Raw genomic sequence first — 24,802 nt, 5'->3', positions numbered from 1 at the left:
TTTCTTGGTCCTTGATATTTGATTGGAACATGATTCACCATAATTCCAGTTGCCCTGCAGACCTCACTGTATTGTTATTAGCTTGCATTTTCAGCAATCTGCAGTACCCAAAGAGTGAGGAGAGAAATATTGGATAGGGAAAGCAGCAAATTCTGGACCAGTGCCTCAACTTTAGTTTTTTATTTTTCTTCAACTAACCCTATTTAATAAGAATATTGTTGAAAATAGATGCATGTTGCAGTGATTTTTTAAGTCAAACAGTAATGCCAAATTTCAAATAATCACAGTTTATACTAGAGGAATAAAGATGAGCTAATAGTTGACAAAGAAAGCACAGGAAAGCTGTGTGCATTCCAATTAATTCAATAGACAATAAGTGCAGGAGTAGGCCATTCTGCCCTTCGAGCCTGCACCACCATTCAATATGATCATGGCTGATCATCCTTAATCAGTATCCTGTTCCTGCCTTATCTCCATAACCCTTGATTCCACAATCCTTGAGAGCTCTATCCAATTCTTTCTTAAATGAATCCAGAGACTGGGCACCACTGCCCTCTGGGGCAGAGCATTCCACACAGCCACCACTCTCTGGGTGAAGAAGTTTCTCCTCATCTCTGTCCTAAATGGTCTACCCCGTATTTTTAAGCTGTGTCCTCTGGTTTGACACTCACCCATCAGCGGAAACATGTTTCCTGCCTCCAGAGTGTCCAATCCTTTAATAATCTTCTATGTCTCAATCAGATCCCCTCTCAGTCTTCTAAACTGAAGGGTATACAAGCCCAGTCACTCCAGTCTTTCAGTGTAAGGTAATCCCATCATTCCAGGAATTAACCTCGTGAACCTACGCTTCACTCCCTCAATAGCCAGAATGTCTTTCCTCAAATTTGGAGACCAGAACTGCACACAGTACTTCAGGTGTGGTCTCACTTTCAATCCAAGTTACTACTTTGCCCCCAATACCATGCACCATAATTTTGCTCACTAACCTCCTATGTGGGACTTTATCAAAAGCTTTCTGAAAGTCCAGGTACACTACATCTACTGGATCTCCCTCATCCATCTTCGGAGTTACATCCTCAAAAAATTCCAGAAGATTAGTCAAGCATGATTTCCCCTTCATAAATCCATGCTGACTCTGACCTATCCTGTTAATACTATCCAGATGTGTCGTAATTTCATCCTTTATAATAGACTCCAGCATCTTTCCCACCAATGAGGTCAGACTAACTGGTCTATAATTTCCTGCTTTCTCTCTCCCACCTTTCTTAAAAAGTGGTACAACATTAGCCACTCTCCAATCTGCAGGAACTGATCCCAAATCTATCGATCTCTGGAAAATAATCACCAACGCATCCACGATTTCTCGAGCTACCTCCTTCAGTACCCTGGGATGTAGACCATCAGGCCCCAGGGACTTATAAACCTTCAGACCTAATAGTCTCTCCAACACCAATTCCTGGCAAATATAAATTCCCTTAAGTCCAGGTCCTTCAGCCACTGTTACCTCAGGGAGATTGCTTGTGTCTTCCCCAGTGAACACAGATCTGAAATACCAATTCAATTCTTCTGCCATTTCTTTGTTCCCTGTAATGTATTCCCCTGTTTCTGTCTTCAAGGGCCCAATTTTAATCTTAACCATTTTTTTGCCTTTCACATATCTAAAAAAACTTTTACTATCCTCCTTTATATTATTGGCCAGTTTACCTTCGTACCTCATTTTTTCTCTGTGTATTTCCTTCTTAGTGATCCTCTGTTTAAAAGCTTCCCAGTCCTTCGTTTTCCCCACTTATCTTTGCTACGTTATACCTTTTTTCTTTTCCCTCATCAGCCACGGCCATCCATGCCTCCTCCTAGGATCTTTCTTCCTTTTTGGAATGAACTGATCCTGCAACTTCTGCATTATACACAGAACTATCCGCCATTGTTCCTCCACGGTCATCCCTGCTAAGGTATTACACCATTGAACTTTGGCCAGCAGCTTCCTCATAGCTCCATAGTTCCCTTTATTCAACAGAAATATTGGCACTTCCGATTGTACCCTCTCCCTCTCAAATTTGCAGATTGAAGCTTATTGTATTATGGTCACTACTTCCCAATGGCTCCTTCACTTTGAGGTCCCTGACCAATTCTGGTTCGTTGCACAATACCAGATCCAGAATTGCCAGCTGGGGTCGGCTCCAGCACCAGCTGTTCTAAGAATCCATCTCTGAGGCACTCCACAAAGTCTCTTTCTTGAGGTCCAATACCATCCTGATTCTTCCAGTTGACCTGCATGTTGAAATCCCCCATAACAACTGTAGTAACATCTTTGCGACAGGCTAATTTCAGTTCCTAATTTAACTTACGTCCGACATCCAGACTACTGTTTGGGGACCTGTAGATAACTCCCAAGAGGGTCTTTTTACCGTTAGTATTTCTCAGTTCTATCCACACTGACTTTACATCCCTTGATTCTAGGTCCCCCGCACAAGGGACTGAATATCATCCCTTACCAACATGGCCACCCTACCTCCTCTGCCCATCAGTCTGTCCTTACGATAGCACGTATAGCCTTGAATATTCATTTCCCAGGCCCTGTCCACTTGAAGCCACATCTCAGTTATCCCCACAATATCGTATCTGCCAATTTCCAAAAGAGCCTCAAGCTCATCCATCTTATTTCTAAAGCTTCGTGCATTCATGTATAGTATTTTTAATTTGTTACTGCCCTCACCCTTCCCATCAACTCCTATTTCACTCAACCTTACAGCATGATCCCTTTCTGAGTTTTCTGCCTCATTGTCTTTCTTGACTTCCCTTGTACTAACTTTCCCTCCAATTTCCTTCTTAAACATCCAGTTTGTCCCCTTCCCCCCCCCCCCCCCCCCCCCCCCCCCCCCACTACTTAGTTTAAACGTAGCTGTGTTGCAGTAGCAAACCTGCCTGCCTGAATGCTGGTCCCTAATCTATTAAGGTGCAAACCGTCTCTCGTGTAGAATTTATGCTTGCCACAAAACATACCCCAGTGATCCAAGAATTTAAATCCTCGCTTCCTGCACCAGTTCCCCAGCCACATGTTCAAGTCCATTATCTCCCTGTTTCTGGCTTCACCAGCCCGAGGAACTGGAAGCAAACCGGAGATAACCACCTTGGACATCCTGCTTTTCAGCCTTCTTCCTAGTTCTCTGAAGTCCCACTGTGGTATGTTCCTCCTCTTCTTCCCGACATCATTTGTGCCGACATGTACCACCACCTCTGGCTCTTCACCTTTGTCCTTGAGGATTTCCTGCACTCTGTCTGTGATGTCTTTAACCCTGGCACCAGGAAGGCAACTCACCATCCTTAAGTCCCGTCTGCTGCCAGAGGCATCACTGAATTGCTGTGAGCTCCAGGATAATGAGGATCCATTGGCTTTTCACCTGTATTAAAAGCAAAATATAGTGGATGATTAAAATCTGAATTAAATGCAGAGTATAGAGAAAGTCAGTTGAATCTGCCAAAGCTGACACATGCAGACTGGAAATGTTAACTCTGTTTTTCTCTCTCTCTCCACTAATGCTGCCATACTTGCTGAGTGTTCCCAGCATCCTCTGTGTTTGGTGCTGTCCTCTGCACCTGTCCAGTAATCCTGCCCCTTCTGCCGTACCATTTAACTGGGGAAAGATTTAACTTCACTAAGGGATTGACACTGCAAGACTCCCATAATTAAGTGGACTGGCCAACAAACCTAATCCAAGTTTTACCTTCTTGCATATGTTATAGAAATGAAAACTGTAATGAAAATTACACAACAGACTTCATCTACCAGTTATACAGTGAAGAAGGAAAAGGGGTGTTTGACTGCCGGAAAAATGTCCTGGGTCATATGCAGCAGGTAAAAATATAGCTTAAGCTGATGTTCTTGCATTTTTGTTGTTGATGAAGTCCTTCTGTTTAACGATGAGATGCAGTTTGTTAAATGACATTAACCAAACAGTAACTCCCCTGCAGCATCTAACGCTAATTCTAAGAAAGCAGCCATGATTTATTAGTGAAAACAGGACTGGAAGTTCTGAATCTCACCAAATGGTGTAAATAATCCTATGTGAGTTTCCCTGAATAGACTAGTCTTTATCTAAGAATCTGATAGAATCTTTTTCCATGGGGTTTACCTCCCCAGAAGGTGAAAATCCAACAATTTACCATAACAAAGCAAATAAAATATCCCAAAAAGAAAATTTAAAAAATACATTGCTGGAATTGTGGGAGGCTAATTACAAGTAATAGACTGATGAATATATCGTCATAAACTCAATTCTTGAAAGAAATTTTAATTTGGACTTTGAAAGTTTGTATTCTTCTGTTGAATTTATGAACTGAGTTATTGTTTAAAATTAAGAATTAATATGCCTGTAGTGTGGAAACAGGCCCTTCAGCCCAACGAGTCCACACTGACCCTCCGAAGAGTGGGCCACCCAGACCCATTCCCCTATCCTATATGTGCCCCTGAGTAATGCAACTAACCTACACATCCCTGAACACTATGGACAATTCATTTGACCTGCACGTCTTTGAATTGTGGGAGGAAACCGGAGCAACTGTTCAAAACCCACACAGATGGGGAGAATGTGCAAACGCTACATACACAGTCACCCGAGGTTAGAATCAATCCTGGGTCCCTGGAGCTGTGAGGCAGCAGTGCTAACCACTGAGCCACCATGCTGCCACTTGTTAAGATGAACAAGGAAAATAGATGGAAACACTTCAACAAGATCAGCCAGTGGAGCTAATAACAATGCCAGAATGTCAGCAAAGTATCCTAATGTTTGAAATGTTCAAAGAAAAGAGATAATGCAGATGCTGATAAATTAATTAAAGGAAATTATTTAAGGCTTTTATTTTGTTTAAGGCTTTAAACTGTTGAGCAAGTAATCAGATTTTTGATAAACTTCGAGAAACGAAACTGTATAGAACTTCAGTTTGACCAATTGGAATCTTGCACACAGCACTGATTGCCACACTGCTAGGATATGGAGGCTTTAGAGAGGGCACAGAGATGTTTTACTAGGATGTTGCCTCTTTGGAGGCTATTAGCTTTGACAAGAGATTGGACAAACTTGGTTTGCTTTCATATGAACATCAGAGGCTGAGGGGCATGCTGATAGAAGTTTACAAAATTGAGAGGTATGGATAGAATGGATGGTCAGAGTCATTCTTTCAGGTTAGAAATGTCAATTACTGGGGGGACATAAAGATAAAGAGGGGAAGTTTAAAGGCGATGTGAAGGGTAAGTTTTCCTTTATGGAAAGGGTGGTAATATGCTGCCGAAGGATGTGGTAGAAGCAGATACAATTGCAAGAGGCATCTTGATAGATATAAGAATAGGCAGGGAATAGAGGTATACAGACTGCTTAGAAGCAACAAGTTTTAAATTTAGAAAGGAGCCATGTGTCAGCATAGGCTTGGTGGGCCGAAAGGCCTGTTTCTGTGCTGTCCTGATCTTTGTTCATTGTTCCTAAACAACAAAATTGTGAATCCTGATTCTGTATTTAGAGAAAAACAGAAATAACAACCTCACAAAACCAAATAAAAATATGTTTTGCCTTAGATTCCTAAATGTGTATATGGTTTTTAATGGGAACATAGAGAAAACAAAACACTGCAGTGTGGTTGCTTTGTGCAACAATTAAGAAAATCGATGCTGTAGTTTAGACATCGTTGCAAAACTTGATACATTGGACTCACAAGACAGAAGCTCAAACAAAATAAATTTTAAAACCTTAAGGAAAATGAAAAGGAAATATGTTGTAAAGCTCAACATCAATTAAAATTTCTTCCCTAAAAATCAATCTGCAGCTTCTAAAGATGCGTATTTATAGAAAATAGCATAATGTGGACTATAAATCCTGAGCTTCGCTGTCAAGAATTGTCAAGAAAGGGATCAAGCGGTGGAAAATTTGAGTGCCCAAAGTTACTGCTGAGTTTTTAAAATAAAAATGTAATCATGTCTAATCAGAGCATGTGAGGGGACATTGAAAATTACCCAGAGTGCCAAAAACCAGAAGGTTGAATGTTTTGTATTTGTTCAGACAAGAGATTAACAAAGCAGAGCACCAAGGAATGACATTATGAAGGGAGAACCAAATAATCAGTGTGATGCTCAGGAGTATGCAAAAATCATTACAAAATTTGGTCAGGAACTGTAATTGCTACAAGAGCCTCATAAAATCCAATGGTTAGGGTGGTATAGTTTGCTGAAACATGAGTCATTTCATACCTAGCTCATAATGTAATCAACAAGATCTGTTAGATCAGCAGGGACTGGATATTTCAAGGATATTTGGAAAATTTTCAGAACCACTGTCTGGAATCGATTTGCACACACACACACAAAAAATGTCTTTCATCTTATTTGGTAAATGTTAGGGAGGTATTTGTGTTGCTCATAAGTATAACCCGGCAATTTCTTCAGAAGCTATGATTGTTGGTTTGGTGGACACAGTTAGAATGTTGTTTTGTGTAGTTAGTGATTCTTTTTCAAGGTTTAAATACTTAATCCTCAAGTTAAAAGAACCTTAGATGTCATACTCTTTACAGGTTTTCTCTGTTCAAACAATATTGATGAGAAACATTTTTTCTAATTGTCAGGGTGGATCACCATCTCCATTTGATAGAAACTTTGGAACTAAGATTTCTGCCAAAGCCATGCAATGGATCACAAATAAACTAACAGAAACCTATAGACAAGGTAATATGTTCTTGAGATGATTGGTTTGTAATTTGTAAAGCCTGCAATGAATGGAAGATTTTATTGTTTGGTGATTATCAACTTACTAATTTGTGGTTTAAAATTTAGCAACTCTTTAGGAATTTTAACAGATGCTTGAATGACATGGATCTTTCAGTGCTTTAAACTTTATCGGTAACCATGAAAGCACTGAAGATGCTTCCTTCAATCATTTTTGTGACCTTGTGAAGAAAATGATCTCTTTCTGATCTTCATTATCTCCATTCTGTCACTCCTGTGCTGTTTTGTTCCCAGTATCATAATTTCCCTTGTCTGTTACTACCACTGTTATTGAAACATTTTCTAATTCATCTAAAAAATCTAATTCTTCTCTGCTGCTTTCTGACTCTCCCATTGGATTCTTTTGTGTCACCTAATCAATGCAGTACCTTTTGAAGAAGGTCACTGGTTCCAAAATGTTAGCTGTATTTCTCTCTCCCCAGATGCTGCCAGGCCTGCTGAGTTTCTTCAGCAATTTCTCCAGCGATTTCCAGCATCCATAGTTCTTTGTTTTTTCAACAACTTTTGTTTGTCAGCAAGGTGATTGAAAGCCTTTAGAACAGACTTTAGAAATGTGCAAAAGTAGAATTTCCAATATAGGGTGAATGCATTCCACCTGAAGGGGCATATTTTAAGTCCTGAGGGCTTAGGTATACAAAAAAGCTAGACCTGTGGGTATTCAGATGTTTACAATAGTACTGCTCCAGCTTACACTGTTAAAACCTTGCATCCTAGCAGCATTCAGCATTAATACATTTCCTACTTTTGATTCAGCAAGGACTACTGAATGAGCAAGAATATTTAATGATAGGTATACTTTCAGCACTACATTTGTAAATCAGTGATTGCTCAATTATCAATAGTATTGAGGGCCTACTAACTTAATATGTATGATTTTCATCAATATGCCATCTTAGACCCTCAAAGTGAAATTGTGATTAAATAGCTGCTCTGCATAGGTTTGACAGAAGTACCAAGAGCTCCTCTGAAGTAGAGTGGTAACCAGCATGAATCACCATTAAACTTATGGCCATATTGCCACAATCCTCCTCACCACATCTGACCACGCCCTCCTCACCACGCCCTCTGAATGGCGCTTTCACCAGGAAGCTGATGCCCCGTTTGATTTTCTGCAATCTAGTCATGGTTGACAGAAAAACCTGTACAGCAGTACAGCTGTCAACCCAAGCCTCTGACTTATGTTGTCACTCTTTATACTGCTTTCAACCTCCACGTTGTTCTCCTTGGTCTTTCATTTTGGTTTCCAATTTGAATAAACTCCCACTATGTTTGTTTAGTTATTTCAGAATCCAACTGCAGAAGTTGAAGCAGGAAATCTCAAACCTTTAAAAAGTACTTGGATGAACACTAGTAGTGTCATAATATTCAAGGCTCCCGGCCTAGTGTGGGGCAGGTGGGGGGCTAGTGTGGGAGTAGTATTTTTGGTGGTACAGACTCGAAAGGTCTCCTCTATATTGTATGATTCTGTTATTCTAGAAGTAAACTGCTGCTTGCAATGTCCAAATACCCATTTCATACCAATGTGGATAGGCAATCAATGCAGTGGTCTTTTGGGTTATACATACTAAGAATGAAGGACCTCTGTAGAGATACCTCTCCAAAACAATAGTGTAATTCTGTTGGTAAGTTAAGTAACAAGATAAATCTATATGTATGAATAGGTGAAATTCTGACAGAATGTAGATCTTACTGACTTGGAATCTAAATAGATTTATCTGAATCTGTGATATGTTGATAACCATCATGTTAGAATATTAGGTCTGCAGCTTTATGAAGAAAGTATTAAGAAGGCCTCTGAAAGATTTTCATATATCAAAAATCAACTGAGAAGTTGAGGTCTGGCACTTGACACAATTTTATTCTTAAAAATAACAATGTGAAAAGAATAATTCAGAGAAAAGTGTTACATTAAATTACTCCATTCCAAAGGACCAATAGATTAATGTCTTACATGAATTTAGTCATGTGAATAATGTAGTGTAGGTGCGACCAGGGAGCTGTTAGTGAAACCAGATAAGTATTGACATGTTGATTCTGGCACCTGAGTGTCATGGAGCAGGATATGTAATGAGTCTTGCTCAAAATACTTTGTAAAACTGAGTGTGGATCAACAGAGTTAGTAGTAGTATGAGGCAGTATGTTAATATGTAAATTCAACAGTGACGTTCAATGTCTGAACAAAAAGGAGGGATCATGGGGTGTGATTTGTATTCTGACAAATTATGTGTAATTGGAAACAGTGTAGTTAATGGTACTTTCCTATGCCAATCATGTAATAATGGAAGTTTCATCTTTGAGGCTGGATTTCACATCGTTGAAATGAATGTTTGGCTTTGTACTGAGGAAAGCCATTACTCGACACATATAATGCAAAACTCTATAATATTTTTATCAGTAATGGAGAGACTAAAATAATGACATTAGCTCAGAAGTAACACTTGTCAATGTTTCAGGCACAGACATCCCAGCTGGTACAACAGTTCATCTGAATGATAAGATGGCTCACTGGCTTCACAGCACCGAGAACATGTGTTGAACTCCAGCCTTGGATGACTGTCTGTGTGGAGTTTTTATGTTCTCCTTATGCAGGTTCCCACCTTTTGCTTTTTATCCCACTGTTCAAAGATGTGCAGGTTAGGCGGAATAGCCATGGTAAATGTGGCCTATAGGGTGGGCAAATGCTGGGTCTGGACAGGGGAGTATACTCTTCGGAGCAGACTGGATGGACCGAATTGCCTCCTTCCACACTGTAGGGATTCTATGGATAAGCTTTGAATTTAGCCAGGTTGTAACGAGAACAGATTCATCATTGTGATATACTGTCTCAGAGAATTAGAGAAGAAAATCACTTTGCAAGGTGGTAGTTTGTAGCAGGCAATCAAATAAGCTTTTGACTATACAATCTGAAACCCCAATAGTCATCAATTGAGGATCTCAATGTGATGCTTAGCTATTACGCTAAATGTTCTTTTTGCTTTGAATTTAAGATTTAAAAAATGTGAAAACCCTGGACTTCTCCTTTGATGTCTACCTTGGTCTGCAAAATAACTGCATCACTTTTGATTTGGGTGCAGAATTTAAACAGTAGTGCATAGATGATACTTTGTCATTGTATCAGGGTTGGTGCAGACAGCTGCATCATTGTTACACACTTTAGAAGGATGTTGAAAGTTTATGATGTACTTGTACCATTTTAGGTTCGATGAGATTTCTAAATTATTTTGAAGAAATTTTTTAATAAGATTTTGATGAATAAAAGGAGGAAATGAGGGGTCATTTTAATTAAAATTTGTGAATTAAAACATAGACTAATTGTATTTGTTTATGTGAGAAATTACTGTTGTGTAACACGTCATAATATCTTAAATTTAGAAAGCGAAATTGTCTGAGCTGTAAGTTTCCATGTGATTTCAACTGATGCCACTTCATTTGGCAGGAGGCATGATTTAAAATAGGGCCAGGGAATGCACATAGTTTTTTCACTCCTGAGCTGAAAACACTGATCCTTTAGTAAAGGCTGCTCAATTCAACAACACACTCAGAACATACTCAACTAGGATTAACTGCTAAAATGTGCAGGCTTGTTGAATTTTAACATGTTAACTGCTAAGTTACCCTAAATTATGGTTTAGTTGGGTCTGCCTTCAACATAAGCTCAAGTCGTTGCTGTGTATGTTATTCTCTGGCAAAATTGTTTGTCACAAAACAGTTATGTTAACCTATCCCTTGCTTTGTTTTGTTTTGCTTCCCTCGCTGACACCGTGGAATGCATAGATGAAGGTAAAGGACTTTGTTTATTAACAAGATAGTGGTAGATTTATTAACTCTCTACTTTGTCAAAGCTATTAAAAGCTCAGTCCAAACTTTACAGATATTTTCTCCTTAATCATTTTACGTTTGAGGTCAATAATTCAATATTACCCCTGGTACCTTAATTAGAGTTACTGTTGACAAGAATTATAAGCATCTTGCTACTTTAAAACTGTAATTCATTCAAAAAATTCAATAACTTGGTTTTGAAAAAAAAATCAGACAAATATTTGGGTCTGTAAATCAATTAAGTAAATAAGCTAGAGAGAAACATATACACTGTTATTTGCTAGTGAAGAGCTTCAGTATTGCTGAGAAAAGACATTTTGTCAAAACTTTTAGTCTTGCACTCATCAGGATATTCATAAGAATACCATCGTCACAAGATGGATAGATGAGCCTGAGCTAATTGTTCACCAGGCAAACTTGATGCTGAAATTGGTTACTTCAATGCCATCCTGCAGGATAATGGTTACCCAGATCAAACTTTTTGTTGTATGTTGCACTCATTAAAAGGCCCTAAGGCATGGACTCTTGGGTGCTGAATAGTGCCCAATCTACCTCTGATCTCAAACATTTGAACACCTTGTAGAGCTTGCTGTTTCATGCTGCTCCCATGTAATACCAACACAAGTAGTGTCAATCACTGACAGGATGCTGCCATCAAGCCAAATGGCATTTCTTCCTACCTCACAAATTAGTAATGTGGTATGTAAATATTAATATTTGTGTGATGCCAGACTGGCAAACTGCATTAAATAACATGTCCCTTTTTGATGTCTATACATACCAGCTCAGTCTTACAAACTTTGCAACTGTGTCCAATACTACATATGATTCTGCAATGGGATAACATTTGCTGGATAATCCTGCATGTGCAAACAATTATACAGATAATTAAGTTAGAATTATAAAATTGGCTAATGGTGTAACACACTTGCATACATGGAAAGCAATGTATATTAGTGCACAGGTATATGTTCTCTCTCTCTTTGCAGACAGAAAGAAAATGTATACAAATTGCGACTGTGTCTACTGAACAAAAGTTGTGCCAGAGATTCTGTGGTTCATTAGTAAAGACGATGCCTTTACTAATCAGAGTTGATGTACCTAGTATGTAATTTAACAAAGTCTAGCTGCTGTCAATCATCATTGACTAGTGCACTCTCCAATGCTTCTACCAATCAGAGTCTACTTGCCAAGCAATCGGCCCTCTCTTATCATAGAATATAAACATCAGTTTTCTTCTTTAATTGATTTTTGTTATGAATCATTGTGATGAGATGAAAACTTTGACAAAATGCCTTTTTCAGTAATGATTACCAAATGACTATTAAAGTACTTGACTGTGTATATGTTAAAACATTTGTCTTGTTCCATGAAGACTATTCTGTTCAGAGATAATACAGGACTGAAATGATTGAACTTCAGGTCATTTATGGCATGGCCAAGTTATGCCCTTTTCGGAACACTAGTAGTCTGTGATTTGCTAAGTTCTGTGAAGTTAGCAGCAAAACATTTACTACTTTGAGAAAAAGAAGCAAAGCACTCCTGTGCCAGGAATGGTAAAATCACATCAATCCATTCCTCCTAGGTGGGCAGCTTCTGCATTTAACCCCTAGTTATTTTCAACAATCCGACCATATTGCCATCCATTGGATATTGTACAGAAGATAATAAGCAGGAACTGCTTTTAAGTAGAACATTATTCTTGGTTCATAGTGGTTATGTAATTCTGTCCCAGTGTCATGAAAGGACTTGTCAATGTAATTTTAAAGGGTTTATAGCAGCGAGACTTCCATTCCTGGTTAGGAAAGACTGCCTAAGTCACTTAACCATTTAAAATCTTTTCTTTTCATATGATGAGGTCAACTAGTCTAACATTTAACCCTATGAACCACTCAATACCAATTTTTGAGAGAAATCTACATGTTTGTAGTTTTATTTATTTTCAGTGTGTAATCCAGGGAAGGTGGTGGCGCAGTGGTAATGTCACTATCCTCGTAATCTAGTCAGCCCCCAGGCCAATGTCGTGAGAATGTGGGTTTGAATCCTACTGTGGTAAATGGAGAGATTTGAGATCAATAAAAGAAAGCTAGTCTAATGGTAACCATTGTCAATTGTGGTCTAAACCCATTTGGCTCATTAATGCCCTTAAGGGAAGGAAATTTGCCATCAATATCTGGTCTGGTCTATATATGACTCCAAACTTACAGCAATGTGGTTGATTCTTAACTGCCCTCTAGGGAATTATGGATCAGCAATCAATGCATGCTTAGACAACGATGTCTACAGCCCATGAACGCACAGAATAAAAATCACATTATTGAATGCTTTCCCGCAATATTACAGAGTATACATTTTCGCCCAGTGTCTTACTGAAGTTGGTGCATGTGTTTTACTTCTGGTTCAATTTTCCAATCTTTTCTTTCAATGCTACCACCCCCATTTAATTTAAAGAAAGATGGCTGCAGGAAATCCAATATGATCACACTCACAGAAGATGATTTGACCTTGGTGCTCCATCTGTTAATGGGATCTGAATACAAAATGATCTGACTTCAATAGTACCAAGTGCAATGCACTCCTAAAGTTATGTGACTTGCTGTCAGACTAAGTGACTTCCTCATGACCCGTTCTATGCACTGAGCTATTAAAGTGAACTTATATTCATACTGCCACCCTGAAATGAGTTCTGGTCAATAACTGCCCGCTTCATATTTTATATTTATATTCACTCTGTATTTCATCCTATACAGACACATATGACCATGATCAATGACAAGCTATCCTTTCTGCAGCATGTTTTACTTTTTGCCCAAGGTTGTTTCCCACACTCCACAAAACAGTACTTTGAAGACTTCATCATTGACTCACTTCCATCTGTAGTCAAAGCACAGTATAAGGTAGACATTCTCTGCATCTATGCTCATACTTTTGCCGTTGGCCAATTTTACTTATTATTACAAAAAGCCCAATTAAAACAGAAAAGCAGGAATCAGACCTCAGATACGTCACTTTCCTATTGGTTTACTGGGCCATATCTACACCAAGTATAAAATCTGAGTTGATGTGTAAATGCAGGCGATTGTTGGTTATATACAGAACTGGAAATATGTTTGAATTAAATGTAGTGTCATTTTACCCTATGCTCCCCCCACCAAAACAAATTTTGTCTTTTCTTCCTGTCACTGTGTAATGTCGAGCCTCCTGTTTTCACGTACACTGCTCCAACTGATACAGCTTACACTGAGATATTGAGGAGAGATGAAGCAGAATGGGCACATAATCTGTGGATGTGAGAAGAAATAAGAGGTGATCTCATTGAAACCTATAAGATTCTTGGCAGAGAAGCTAATTCTACTGGCTGTACTGTTCCGAAGTGGGGATCTCAACCCCAGCTTATAGATTGGGCCTTTTAGGGTGTGTGAGGGGAGAAATCTGTGTAGCTTTGGAAATACTTGGAATTCTCTACCCCACAGGGCCTCAGGTGCTCAGTTTTTCGATCAAAGACTGGAGTTAATTAGATTTCCAGACACCACGAGGATTGAGGGATATGGGGATACGGCAGGCAAGTGGATCAGCAATAATCTATTTGCAGATGGAACAGGCTCACAGGCTTTATGGTCTTCTTTTACTCATTCTATTCCCTTTTATGACTGATGAACTTATGCTTCAGAACCGCTGACTAGGGATAACAGGTATAATGTTCTATGGTTAAACCTTGAAGTAGTCTTCATGAATAAATATGATTACATTATTGGCTCCAGCAATACGAATTTTGAACAGAGCTAATGATAACATTTCCATGATATGTTGCTTACTTTATCTACTAGTGATCTGTTCCACACACCTCACTACTGTTTCAGCTACTACTTGTTCTTTAAAAGCCTCTTCCTGTTTATACATATAAACGATGAATTTCAAATATACGAAGTGTGATTTGTTAAAATATTTTTTAAATTGTGCAGGTCGTGTATTTGCAAATAGTCCAGACAGTGCGTGTGTACTGGGTATGCGTAGACGGACCTTGGTGTTCCAGCCTGTGACAGAGCTGCAGGATGAGACTGATTTTAAGTAAGTCACTTTTTTGAGAGATTTCAGCTTTGATAGAAAATTTTCCTTGTGCAATAGTCTTCCACTACCATAACATCACCAGATTCTCGGCTTACCTCAGCCTATCTGCTGCTAAATCATCATCCATATGTTTGTTTTATACTCTTCCTGGCCAACCTCCCAAATCTCCACACGACATAAACTTTAACCCAAACAGTCCTCTGCTGCTGTTTCCAAATGTGCACCAAATTCTATTCACTCATGCTTTCTGGATTTGACTTTGAAAACATTGGCTTGTTTTCAAATTCCTCCACGGTCTTGCTCTTTGCTAGCTTTGTAATTTGTTCCATGGTTTATGCACTCCTCCAGATCATTGTTTAAGGATATATAGTAAAACCTTTAGGACTGACATGAGAAATTTCTTCACCCAGAGAGCTTGTGGAAGTCACTACAGAAAGTGGTTAAGGTCAAAACATTGTGTTTTCAAGGAGGTAGATGTAGCTGTTGAGGGATCAAAGGATATGGGAGAAGGTGGGATTAGAACTCAAGGATCAGCCATGATCATCTTGAATGATAGAGTAGACTTGAGGAGGTCAAGTTGCCTGCTCCTAGCTCCTTAATGATGAAATATTCCCAGTCCTTGTTCTGCTCCTGACACACGGTTGAGCTGATTGTGACTTGTTGGCGAATGTGTTGTCATTGAGTCACATGGCCATTCTGTGTCATAAGCCAACCTTACCTGGTGATCTACTGACTCTCTGCTCATTCTGCAGTGTCATGATAATGGCAGAGCAAGGGATATGGTGGGCCACAAAGTTACAAATTGTAGTTGAATACAATGCTGATGTCCATTGGAAAAGATTCGAGTTTTAGAGGCCAAGTGATTGCAAAGTTTGTATTATAGAGTTATCTAATGTTACTCATTCTGTGTTAAACCATTTCAGCACAAATTTAGATTGCAGTTCGAGGAAAAGTATGACAAAGCCTATTTGGAGCACAGATGATTATTTGGCCCATTCTGTGCTGCAAAGATCTTCTAATTATTGCCAGTTTACAGTTGAGGGAGGAATGGATGTGAGCTTTAAAATGCAATAAGTCATTGATCAATGCTGGTTTGTGAACAATGTAGAATCTGAAATTCAAGATTCTGTTTTGTATTTCAGGCATCGAATTCCAAAGGAGCAATGGTGGCTGAAGCTCCGTCCACTGATGAAGATTCTAGCTAAATACAAGGCCAGCCTTGATGTGTCAGATGCTGGGCAAATGGAGCATGTCAACCGTCGCCTTACACAAGATTCTCATCATTTTATTGCTATTTAAAATTGTGTCAGAAAGACCCATTAGATATGCATCTGGCTCAAGTAGTCTAAAAGCCGCTAGTGTTTATATGGTTCAGCAGAGAATAATTGTGAGTTCCAGTTTGTTCTGTACCAGTTAAGCGTGTTGTACCATCAATTTAGATTGAAATAAAAGCAGCCATCCTGTAACATCCCTATACATTTGTTCGAGCTATTCCCAGTTATCAGTACCAAGCAGAAAAATTGGTTTATTAATAGTCAATCCACATAAATTGCCTTGCTTGCATGGAGAAAACAAATAAACATAAAACATTGCTTTTCATTGCACAGCATTTCTATATTTATTGTGTAGATCACCTGTAGAAGAGGCAATATAATTTTGTGAAAGAGATTCAAAGATATATTTATGTGATGAATGCAATGAATGTGGTGTAGTGAAGTGAATATATTGTTTATTTTCATCCAGCTTTAAATAAAATTGCTATGGCTGGTCCTACAGAAAACTGTATCCATTGAATTTTTCCAATTCTGTACACAAATGAAACTGCCTAAGATATTCTAAAGAACATTGCATTCTGGGTAATCCAAGATGGAGGACAGGAAACATTTCTGGCTGTAACAGCTGCTCCTTTTTTTTGAGGTATTTTAGGTGCTGGAGGTGATTTCCTCGAATTCCAGAAGCAGCAATTACTGTTTTTATATGTTGCATTGTTTTGGAACTTTGGAGGGAAAAAAAAGCCAAAACAACAGCAGTTTTAAAAGGGAGAAGAACAAAGGAAGCACATAGTGAGGTCAGTGCAGGAGAGAGAGAAACAAACAAACCCACACTCCTAACTGACAGAGTAAGCAGTATCGCTGGACATTGGAGTGTGTTTGGGAAAATTAAAAAACAGTGAAATTCACAACTGATCTTTGAGGAACCCTTTGGAAAAGGTCACGGCACAGAGGCACATGAGTGGATTTTAAGTGCAGCCTTAAAAAAAAGTCTGCAGTAGTGAGTAGAGTGGGTTCTATGGGCCAGCAGTAAAAAATCAGAATGGTGTGTTCGTTGACCCTGGCACCAGGGAAGTATGTCTCAGAGACGATGAAGAATGTTTTCAAGGGGCAAGAGGGACCAACAGGAGGTCATTGCACACATTAAAACCAACGACATAGGAAGGGAAAAGGTTGAGATTCTGAAAGGAGATTACAGAGAATTAGGCAAGAATTTATAAAGGAAGTCCTCAAGAGTAGTAATATCTGGATTTCTCCTGGTGCTACGAGCTAGTGAGGGCAGGAATAGGAGGATAGAGCAGATGAATGCATGGCTGAGGAGCTGGTGTACGGGGGAAGAATTCACATTTTTGGATCATTGGAAGCTGTTTTGGGGTAGAAGTGACCTGTACAAGAAGGACAGATTGCACCTAAATTGGAAGGGGACTAATATACTGGCAGGGACATTTGCTAGAGCGGCTCGGGAGGATTTAAACTAGTAGGGTGGGGGTGGGGGGAGGTGGGACCAAGGGAGATAGTGAGGAAAGATTTCAATCTGAGACTGGTACAGTTGAGAACAAAGGTAAGTCAAACAGTCAGGGACAAAGCAGAGAACAAGGTAGGACTGGGTAAATTAAACTGCATTTATTTTAATACAACAGGCCTAACAGGGAGGGCAGATGAACTCAGGGCCTGGTTAGGAACATGGGACTGGGATATCATAGCAATTACAGAAATGTGGCTCAGGGATGGACAGGACTGGCAGCTTAATGTTCCAGGATACAAATGCTACAGGAAGGACAGAAAGGGAGGCAAGAGAGGAGGGGGAAGTGGCATTTTTGATAAGGGATAGCATTACTGCTGTACTTAGAGAGGATATTCCCAGAAATACATCCAGGGAACTTATTTGGATGGAACTGAGAAATAGGAAAGGGATGATCACCTTATTGGGATTGTATTATAGACCCCCTAATAGTCAGAGGGAAATTGAGAAACAAACTTGTAAGGAGATCTTAGCTATCTGTAAGAATAATAAGGTGGTTATGGTAGGGGATTTTGGCTTTCTAAACATAAACTGGGACTGCCATAGTGTTAAGTGCATACAAGAAAATTTTCTGATTCAGTATGTAGATGTACCTACTAGAGAAGGTGCAAAACCTGACCTACTCTTGGGAAATAAGGCAGGGCAGGTGACTGAGCTGTCAGTGGAGGAGCACTTTGGGGCCAGCGACCGTAATTCTATTAGTTTTAAAATAGTGATGGAAAAGGATAGACCAGATCTAACAGTTGAAGTTCTAAATTGGAGGAAGGCCAATTTTGATAGTATTAGGCAAGAACTTTCAAAAGCTGATTGGGCAGAGATGCTCGCAAGTAAAGGGACAGCGGGAAAATGGGAAGCCTTCAGAAATGAGATAACGAGAATCCAGAGAAAGTATATTCCTGTTAGGGTGAAAGGAAAGGCTGGTAGGTATAGGAAATGCTGGATGACTAAAGGAATTGAGCGTTTGGTTAAGAAAAAGAAGGAAGCATCTGTCAGGTATAGACAAGATATATCGAGTGAATCCTGAGAAGATTTTAAAGGCAGTAGGAGTATATTTAAAAGAGAAATCAGGAGGGCAAAAAGGAGACATGAGATAGCTTTGGCAAATACAGTTAAGGAGAATCCAAAGGGTTTTTATAAATACATTAAGGATAAAAAGGTAACGAGGGAGAGAACAGGGCCCCTCAAAGATCAGCAAGGCGGCCTTTGTGTGCAGTCACAGGAGGTGGAGCAGATAATAAACAAATATTTTGCACCAGTATTTACTGTGGAAAAGGACATTGAAGATATAGAACGTAGGGAAATATATGGTGACATCTTGAAAAATATCCATATTACAGAGGAAGTGCTGGATATCTAGAAATGCATAAAAGTGGATAAATCCACAGGACCTGATCAGCTGTACCCTAGACTTCCGTGACAAGTGATTGTGGGGCCTTTTACTGAGATATTTGTATCATAGGTAGTCACAGGTGAGGTGCCGGAAGACTGGAGGTTCGCTAACCTGGTGCCACTGTTTAAGAAAGGTGGTAAGACAAGCCAGGGAACTATAGACCAGTGAGTCTGACCTCAGTGGTGGGCAAGTGGTTGGAGGGAATCCTGAGGGACAAGATGTACATGTATTTGAAAAGGCAAGAACTGATTAGGGATAGTCAACGTGGCTTTATGAGTTTTTTGAAGTAACAAAGAGGATTGATGAGGGCAGAGCGGTAGATATGATATATATGGACTTTAGGAAGGCATTTGACAAGATTCCCCATGGGAGACTGGTGAGCAAGTTTAGATCTCATGGAATACAAGGAGAACTCACAATTTGGACACAGAACTGGTTCAAAGGTAGAAGACAGAGGGTGGTAGTGGTGGGTTGTTTTTCAGACTACAACAGGATCTGGACCAGATGGGCCAATGGGCTGAGAAGTGGCAGATGGAGTTTAATTCAGATAAATATGAGGTGCTGCATTTTAGGAAAGTAAATCTTAGCAGGACTTATACACTTAATGGTTAGGTCCTAGGGAGTGTTGCTGAACAAAGAGACCTTGGAGTGCAGGTTCATAGCACCTTGAAAGTGGAGTAGCAGGTAGATAGGATAGTCAAGAAGGCATTTGGTATGCTTTCCTTTATTGGGCAGAGTATTGAGTACAGGAGTTGGGAGGTCATGTTGCGGCTGTACAGGACACTGGTTAGGCGACTGTTGGAATATTATGTGCAATTCTGGTCTCCTTCCTATCAGAAAGATGTTATGAAACTTGAAAGGGTTCAGAAAAGATTTACAAGGATCTTGCCAGGGTTGGAGGATTTGAGCTACAGAGAGAGGCTGAACAGGCTGGGGCTGTTTTCCCTGGAGCGTCAGAGGCTGAAGGGTGACCTTATAGAGGTTTACAAAATTATGAGGGGCATGGATCGGGTAAATAGGCAAAGTAATTTTCCTGGGGTCAGGGAGTCCAGAACTAGGGGACATAGGTTTAGGCTGAGAGGGGAAAGAAATAAAAGAGACCTAAGGGTCAACTTTTTCACTCAGAGGGTGGTACGTGTATGGAATGAGCTGCCAGAGGAAGTGTTGGAGGCTAGTACAATTGCAACACTTAAAAGGCATCTGAATGAGTATACGAATAGGAGGGGTTTGGAGGGATATGGGCTGGGTGCTGGCAGGTGGGACTAGATTGGTTTTGGATATCTGGTGGTCATGGACTGGTTGGACCGAAGGGTCTGTTTTGGTGCTGTACATTTCTATGACTCTAATTACTGTACCAGGGCAGGTTTTATAGACTTCATAGAGGAACGGTGATTTGATAATCACATCTAAAGCGTGAAAAGAATTTGAGATCTTTAGCCTCCGGCATCCAATGGAGGAAATGGAGGTAACTGGGGCAGGCTCGAGGGAACAAACTGGATCAGGCACATCCCAACAACGTGGTCTGGCCCACTGGGTGAAATTGCAGCATTCCACTGTGGAGATAATATCTTTCAAAGTGCGTTCATGAACACTAGTACGCAGGTTTAAAAGTAATTTTTGATAGGAAAAAACTTATTACTAAAAATTAAATTTCACTGGTTTTACATAAGTCTAATGACAAAAAAAGCAATGCTGTTCTTACAATCAGGTTATTAAAGACAGAAGACTGCACTCGGAGCATTTTTATTAAAACCCATTGTGTGTATTAGTTAAATTACGATTGCATACCAGGCTGGTGTATGATGTGGAGTGCAACTTGTTAATATGTGGGGGAAACCCCTACACTAATTTAAATCCTCCCACAGAAGCTCACCTCACACCGTAATCTGTTAAATGTCGAGAGGCAAAGAACTATCCCAGAGATTACTATTTAAACAATTTTATTCTTTAAGTCCAAAAGTGGACATTAAGCAACTATTTACAACTTTCCCTGAAACCTATCGTTTACCTCCCACTCTCCAATACTGGTCCAATTTTAAAAAAAACCAATGAAGATTTATTTTTAAAAATCACGTTTCAAAACCAGTCAGCTTTGTCGATTCTCCTTTGTAGATTTTTCACTGTATTTTCCTGGATCATCTCTTCAGTCTTCGGCTGCACAACTTTTCTTATGGACAAGTACCTTTCAGAGAGCTATTTGGTAGTAGTCTATACTTAAAACATAGAACATTACAGCACAGTACAGAACTTCGGTACTTGGTGGTGTTCTTGGCAGTTCACCCCAACTGTTCAAAATATCTGGTTTTATACCCCAAAACATCAGATCATTTCTTTGGTTTGATGTCATCAACACATTAAATTCAAATGAGATTGGATTTTGGTCTCTGGGGCATAATTTAAACTAATTGGCTGAATTTGAATTTGTTTTGTACCATGGCAACACAGCACCAGCTATTTGTGTCAATCAAATGTTACATTTATAAATTGTTGAGCACACACTGCTTTCAGTCCTTGCCAGTTTCCTCTCTCAAAGGTACAGTACACACTGACACCTTCATAACAAACTTGCAGGTGATAATGTACCCTTACATCCACTGCTCTTCTTGTTCTAGTTGGTAGTGGTCAACAATTTGGAAGATGTTGGTGACCCGCCACACTGCTGTTCATGGTGCTGAGTGAACATTTAAGGTGGCAGATGGTGTCAATCAACCTTGTCTTGGACATTATACAAAAATGGAAACAGACTCTTTAGTCCAACTCATCTGCACCAATCATATTTCCTAAACTGACCTAGTCCCATTTGCCAGCATTTGGCCCATATCATTCTTAAACCATTCCTAACCATGTATCCATCTAGATGCCTTTTATGTGTTGTAATTGTACATGTCTCCACCACTTCTTCTGGCAGATGATTCTATACTCGCATCACCCTGTGTGAAAAAGTTGGACCTCCAGTCCCTTTTAAGTCTTTCCCCTCTCACCTTAAACCTATGCCCTCTAGTGCTGTTAGGCTGCACTCATCCAAATAAGTGAGGAGTATTTCATCAGTCTTGACATATACCATGTTGTGAATGAACAAAATTTGAAAGCTTTGCATGTGCTCATCTTCAAATGAATCGATCTTAATTCAACCATGAGCTTTGCTCACATTATAACCGCATGCAGAATAAGCTTTATAACAACCATCATACATACATGGGATCACAGAATTTTATCAATGGAAGAAACTTAATTCCATCAAAGCCTGCTCTTTGGCCTATCCACTTTAAAATTTAATATTTTTCCAAATACTACAAATTCCATTTCAACTTGAGGCAGGTTTTTCCAGGTACTAATGTTGCTCTTCAGTTTTTTTTTTAAAATGAAAACTCAGTCTTTTCCTTCACATTTTTCATATTATATACTTACCAGACAAAAATATATTTCAAATCACTTATATCGACCAAACTTTCCACTGTTTGGAAATCTTCTGTCACTGAACTCGAGATGGTTGGAGTGACTTCTGCCGTATCCTCTCCTTTGCCACATGTCTTGACATTTCATGCTGAATCTTGCCCCAGCTTTGAGCTACTGACTAATCAATGAATTAATGACTAGCATTAACCTTTCACTTCTTTGTGCCATACCATTCGCAAATACTTTTCATACAGCTTTAATTGACTCTTTACCTTCCTTAAATAAAAGAAATCTTAAATCTCTCAATGGTACAATAACAAAGACTTAGATGAAGTAAATTTAGCACTTGTTTCAGTGACCTGAACTAGAATGATGCTACCCTCCAGTGGCTTTCCCCAGAATTGCGGTTTGAAGATTTCACTATCCCCCTTTAAAATCAAGTCCCCAAGTGTACCTCACCCTGAGCTATACAAGGGTGGAAAGCTGATTAATGACCAATTTCCCCTTCAGTGGCTGCCTGATAATGATTCTGTCCAGTGATTAAAGAGAGGCACATTAAACAATCACTCAGGCCAAACCACAAATATTGCTTCTCAATATCCTAATAAATGCACAGGACGTCAACTGCAAAACAAAATGCCAGGTGATAATGTTCAGTGTGGAGGCTGGTGAGGTCAAGCAAAGAGGGTCTTGATACTGAGAGTGAGGGAAAGGAATGAGAATACAAGTGTGGCAAATGTGACATAGTCAAGAGGTAATAACAATGACTGCAGATGCTGGAAACCAGATTCTGGATTAGTGGTGCTGGAAGAGCACAGCAGTTCAGGCAGCATCCAAGGAGATTCAAAATCGACGTTTCGGGCAAAAGCCCTTCATCAGGAATAAAGGCAGTGAGCCTGAAGCGTGGAGAGATAAGCTAGAGGAGGGTGGAGTGGGGAGAAAGTAGCATAGAGTACAATGGGTGAGTAGGGGAGGAGATGAAGGTGATAGGTTAGGGAGGAGAGGGTGGAGTGGAAAGGACATAGGCAGGTAGGACAAGTCCGGACAAGTCATGGGGACAGTGCTGAGCTGGAAGTTTAGAACTAGGGTGAGGTGGGGGAAGGGGAAAATGAGGAAACTGTTGAAGTCCACACTGATGCCCTGGAGTTGAAGTGTTCCGAGGCGGAGGATGAGGCGTTCTTCCTCCAGATGTCTGATGGTGGAGCGGTGGTGAAGGAGGCCCAGGACCTCCATGTCCTCGGCAGAGTGGGAGGGGGAGTTGAAATGTTCGGCCACGGGCCGGTGTGGTTGATTGGTGCAGGTGTCCCACAGATGTTCCCTAAAGCGCTCTGCTAGGAGGCGCCTAGTCTCTCCAATGTAGAGGAGACCGCATCGGGAGCAAGGGATACAATAAATGATATTAGTGGATGTGCAAGTAAAACTTTGATGGATGTGGAATGCTCCTTTAGGGCCTTGGATAGAGGTGAGGCAGGAGGTGTGGGCACAGGTTTTACAGTTCCTGCAGTGGCAGGGGAAAGTGCCAGGATGGGAGGGTGGGTTGTAGGGGGGCGTGGACCTGACCAGGTAGTCACGGAGGGAACGGACTTTGCGGAAGGTGGAAAGGGGTGGGGAGGGAAATATATCCCTGGTGGTGGGGTCTGTTTGGAGGTGGCGTAACTGTCGGCAGATGATTTGGTTTATGCAAAGGTTGGTAGGATGGAAGGTGAGCACCAGGGGCGTTCTGTCCTTGTTACGGTTGGAGGGGTGGGGTCTGAGGGCAGAGGTGCGGGATGTAGACGAGATGCATTGGAGGGCATCTTTAACCACATGGGAAGGGTAATTGCGGTCTCTAAAGTAGGAGGCCATCTGGTGTGTTCTGTGGTGGAACTGGTCCTCCTGGGAACAGATCCAGCAGAGGCAGAGGAATTGGTAATACTGGATGGCATTTTTGCAAGAGGTAGGGTGGGAAGAAGTGTAATCCAGGTAGCTGTGGGAGTCGGTGGGTTTGTAAAAAATGTCAGTGTCAAGTTGGTCGTCATTAATGGAGATAGAGAGGTCCAGGAAGAGGAGGGAGGTGTCAGAGATGGTCCAGGTAAATTTAAGGTCAGGGTGGAACGTGTTGGTGAAGTTGATGAATTGCTCAACCTCCTCGCAGGAGCACGAGGTGGCACCAATGCAGTCATCAATGTAGCGGAGGAAGAGGTGGGGAGTGGTGCCGGTGTAATTACGGAAGATCAACTGCTCTACATAGCCAACAAAGAGACAGGCATAGCTGGGGCCCATACGTGTGCCCATGGCTACCCCTTTGGTCTGGAGGAAGTGGGAGGATTCAAAGGAGAAATTGTTAAGGGTGAGGACCAGTTCGGCCAAATGAATGAGTGTGTCGGTGGAAGGGTACTGTTCGGGACGTCTGGAGAGGAAAAAACAGAGGGCTTGGAGGCCCTGGTCATGGAGGATGGAGGTGTGAGGGATTGGATATCCATGGTGAAGAGGAGGCGTTGGGGGCTCGGGAAACGGAAGTCTTGGAGGAGGTGGAGGGCGTGGGTGGTGTCTCGAATGTATGTGGGGAGTTTCTGGACTAGGGGGGATAG

The 24,802-nt window shown here is 40.5% G+C and overlaps 1 protein-coding gene across 5 annotated transcripts in view; it reads left to right on the top strand.

Annotated features, from left to right (window-relative positions):
• The window catches only part of LOC140480782 (ATP-dependent 6-phosphofructokinase, platelet type-like), a 129,848-nt gene extending 113,415 nt beyond the window's left edge, over nt 1-16,433 (top strand). For 4 of the 5 annotated variants that reach the window (XM_072576154.1, XM_072576155.1, XM_072576157.1 and 1 more), the window contains 4 exons: nt 3,742-3,853; nt 6,607-6,706; nt 14,548-14,653; nt 15,796-16,433. In XM_072576154.1, the coding sequence (XP_072432255.1) occupies nt 3,742-3,853; nt 6,607-6,706; nt 14,548-14,653; nt 15,796-15,952 (475 nt within the window). In that variant the 3' untranslated portion in view covers nt 15,953-16,433. Of the gene's footprint in view, nt 1-3,741; nt 3,854-6,606; nt 6,707-9,219; nt 10,547-14,547; nt 14,654-15,795 lie in introns of those variants that run through there. The other variant, XR_011961403.1, reaches the window with a different exon arrangement.
• Nucleotides 16,434-24,802: the final 8,369 nt, after the last annotated feature.

This window comes from Chiloscyllium punctatum, chromosome 8, assembly GCF_047496795.1.
Source record: "Chiloscyllium punctatum isolate Juve2018m chromosome 8, sChiPun1.3, whole genome shotgun sequence".
In the NCBI taxonomy this organism is placed as follows: domain Eukaryota; kingdom Metazoa; phylum Chordata; class Chondrichthyes; order Orectolobiformes; family Hemiscylliidae; genus Chiloscyllium; species Chiloscyllium punctatum.
Note: the sequence above shows the minus strand (reverse complement) of the source record. Positions and strands in the feature narration are given on the sequence as shown.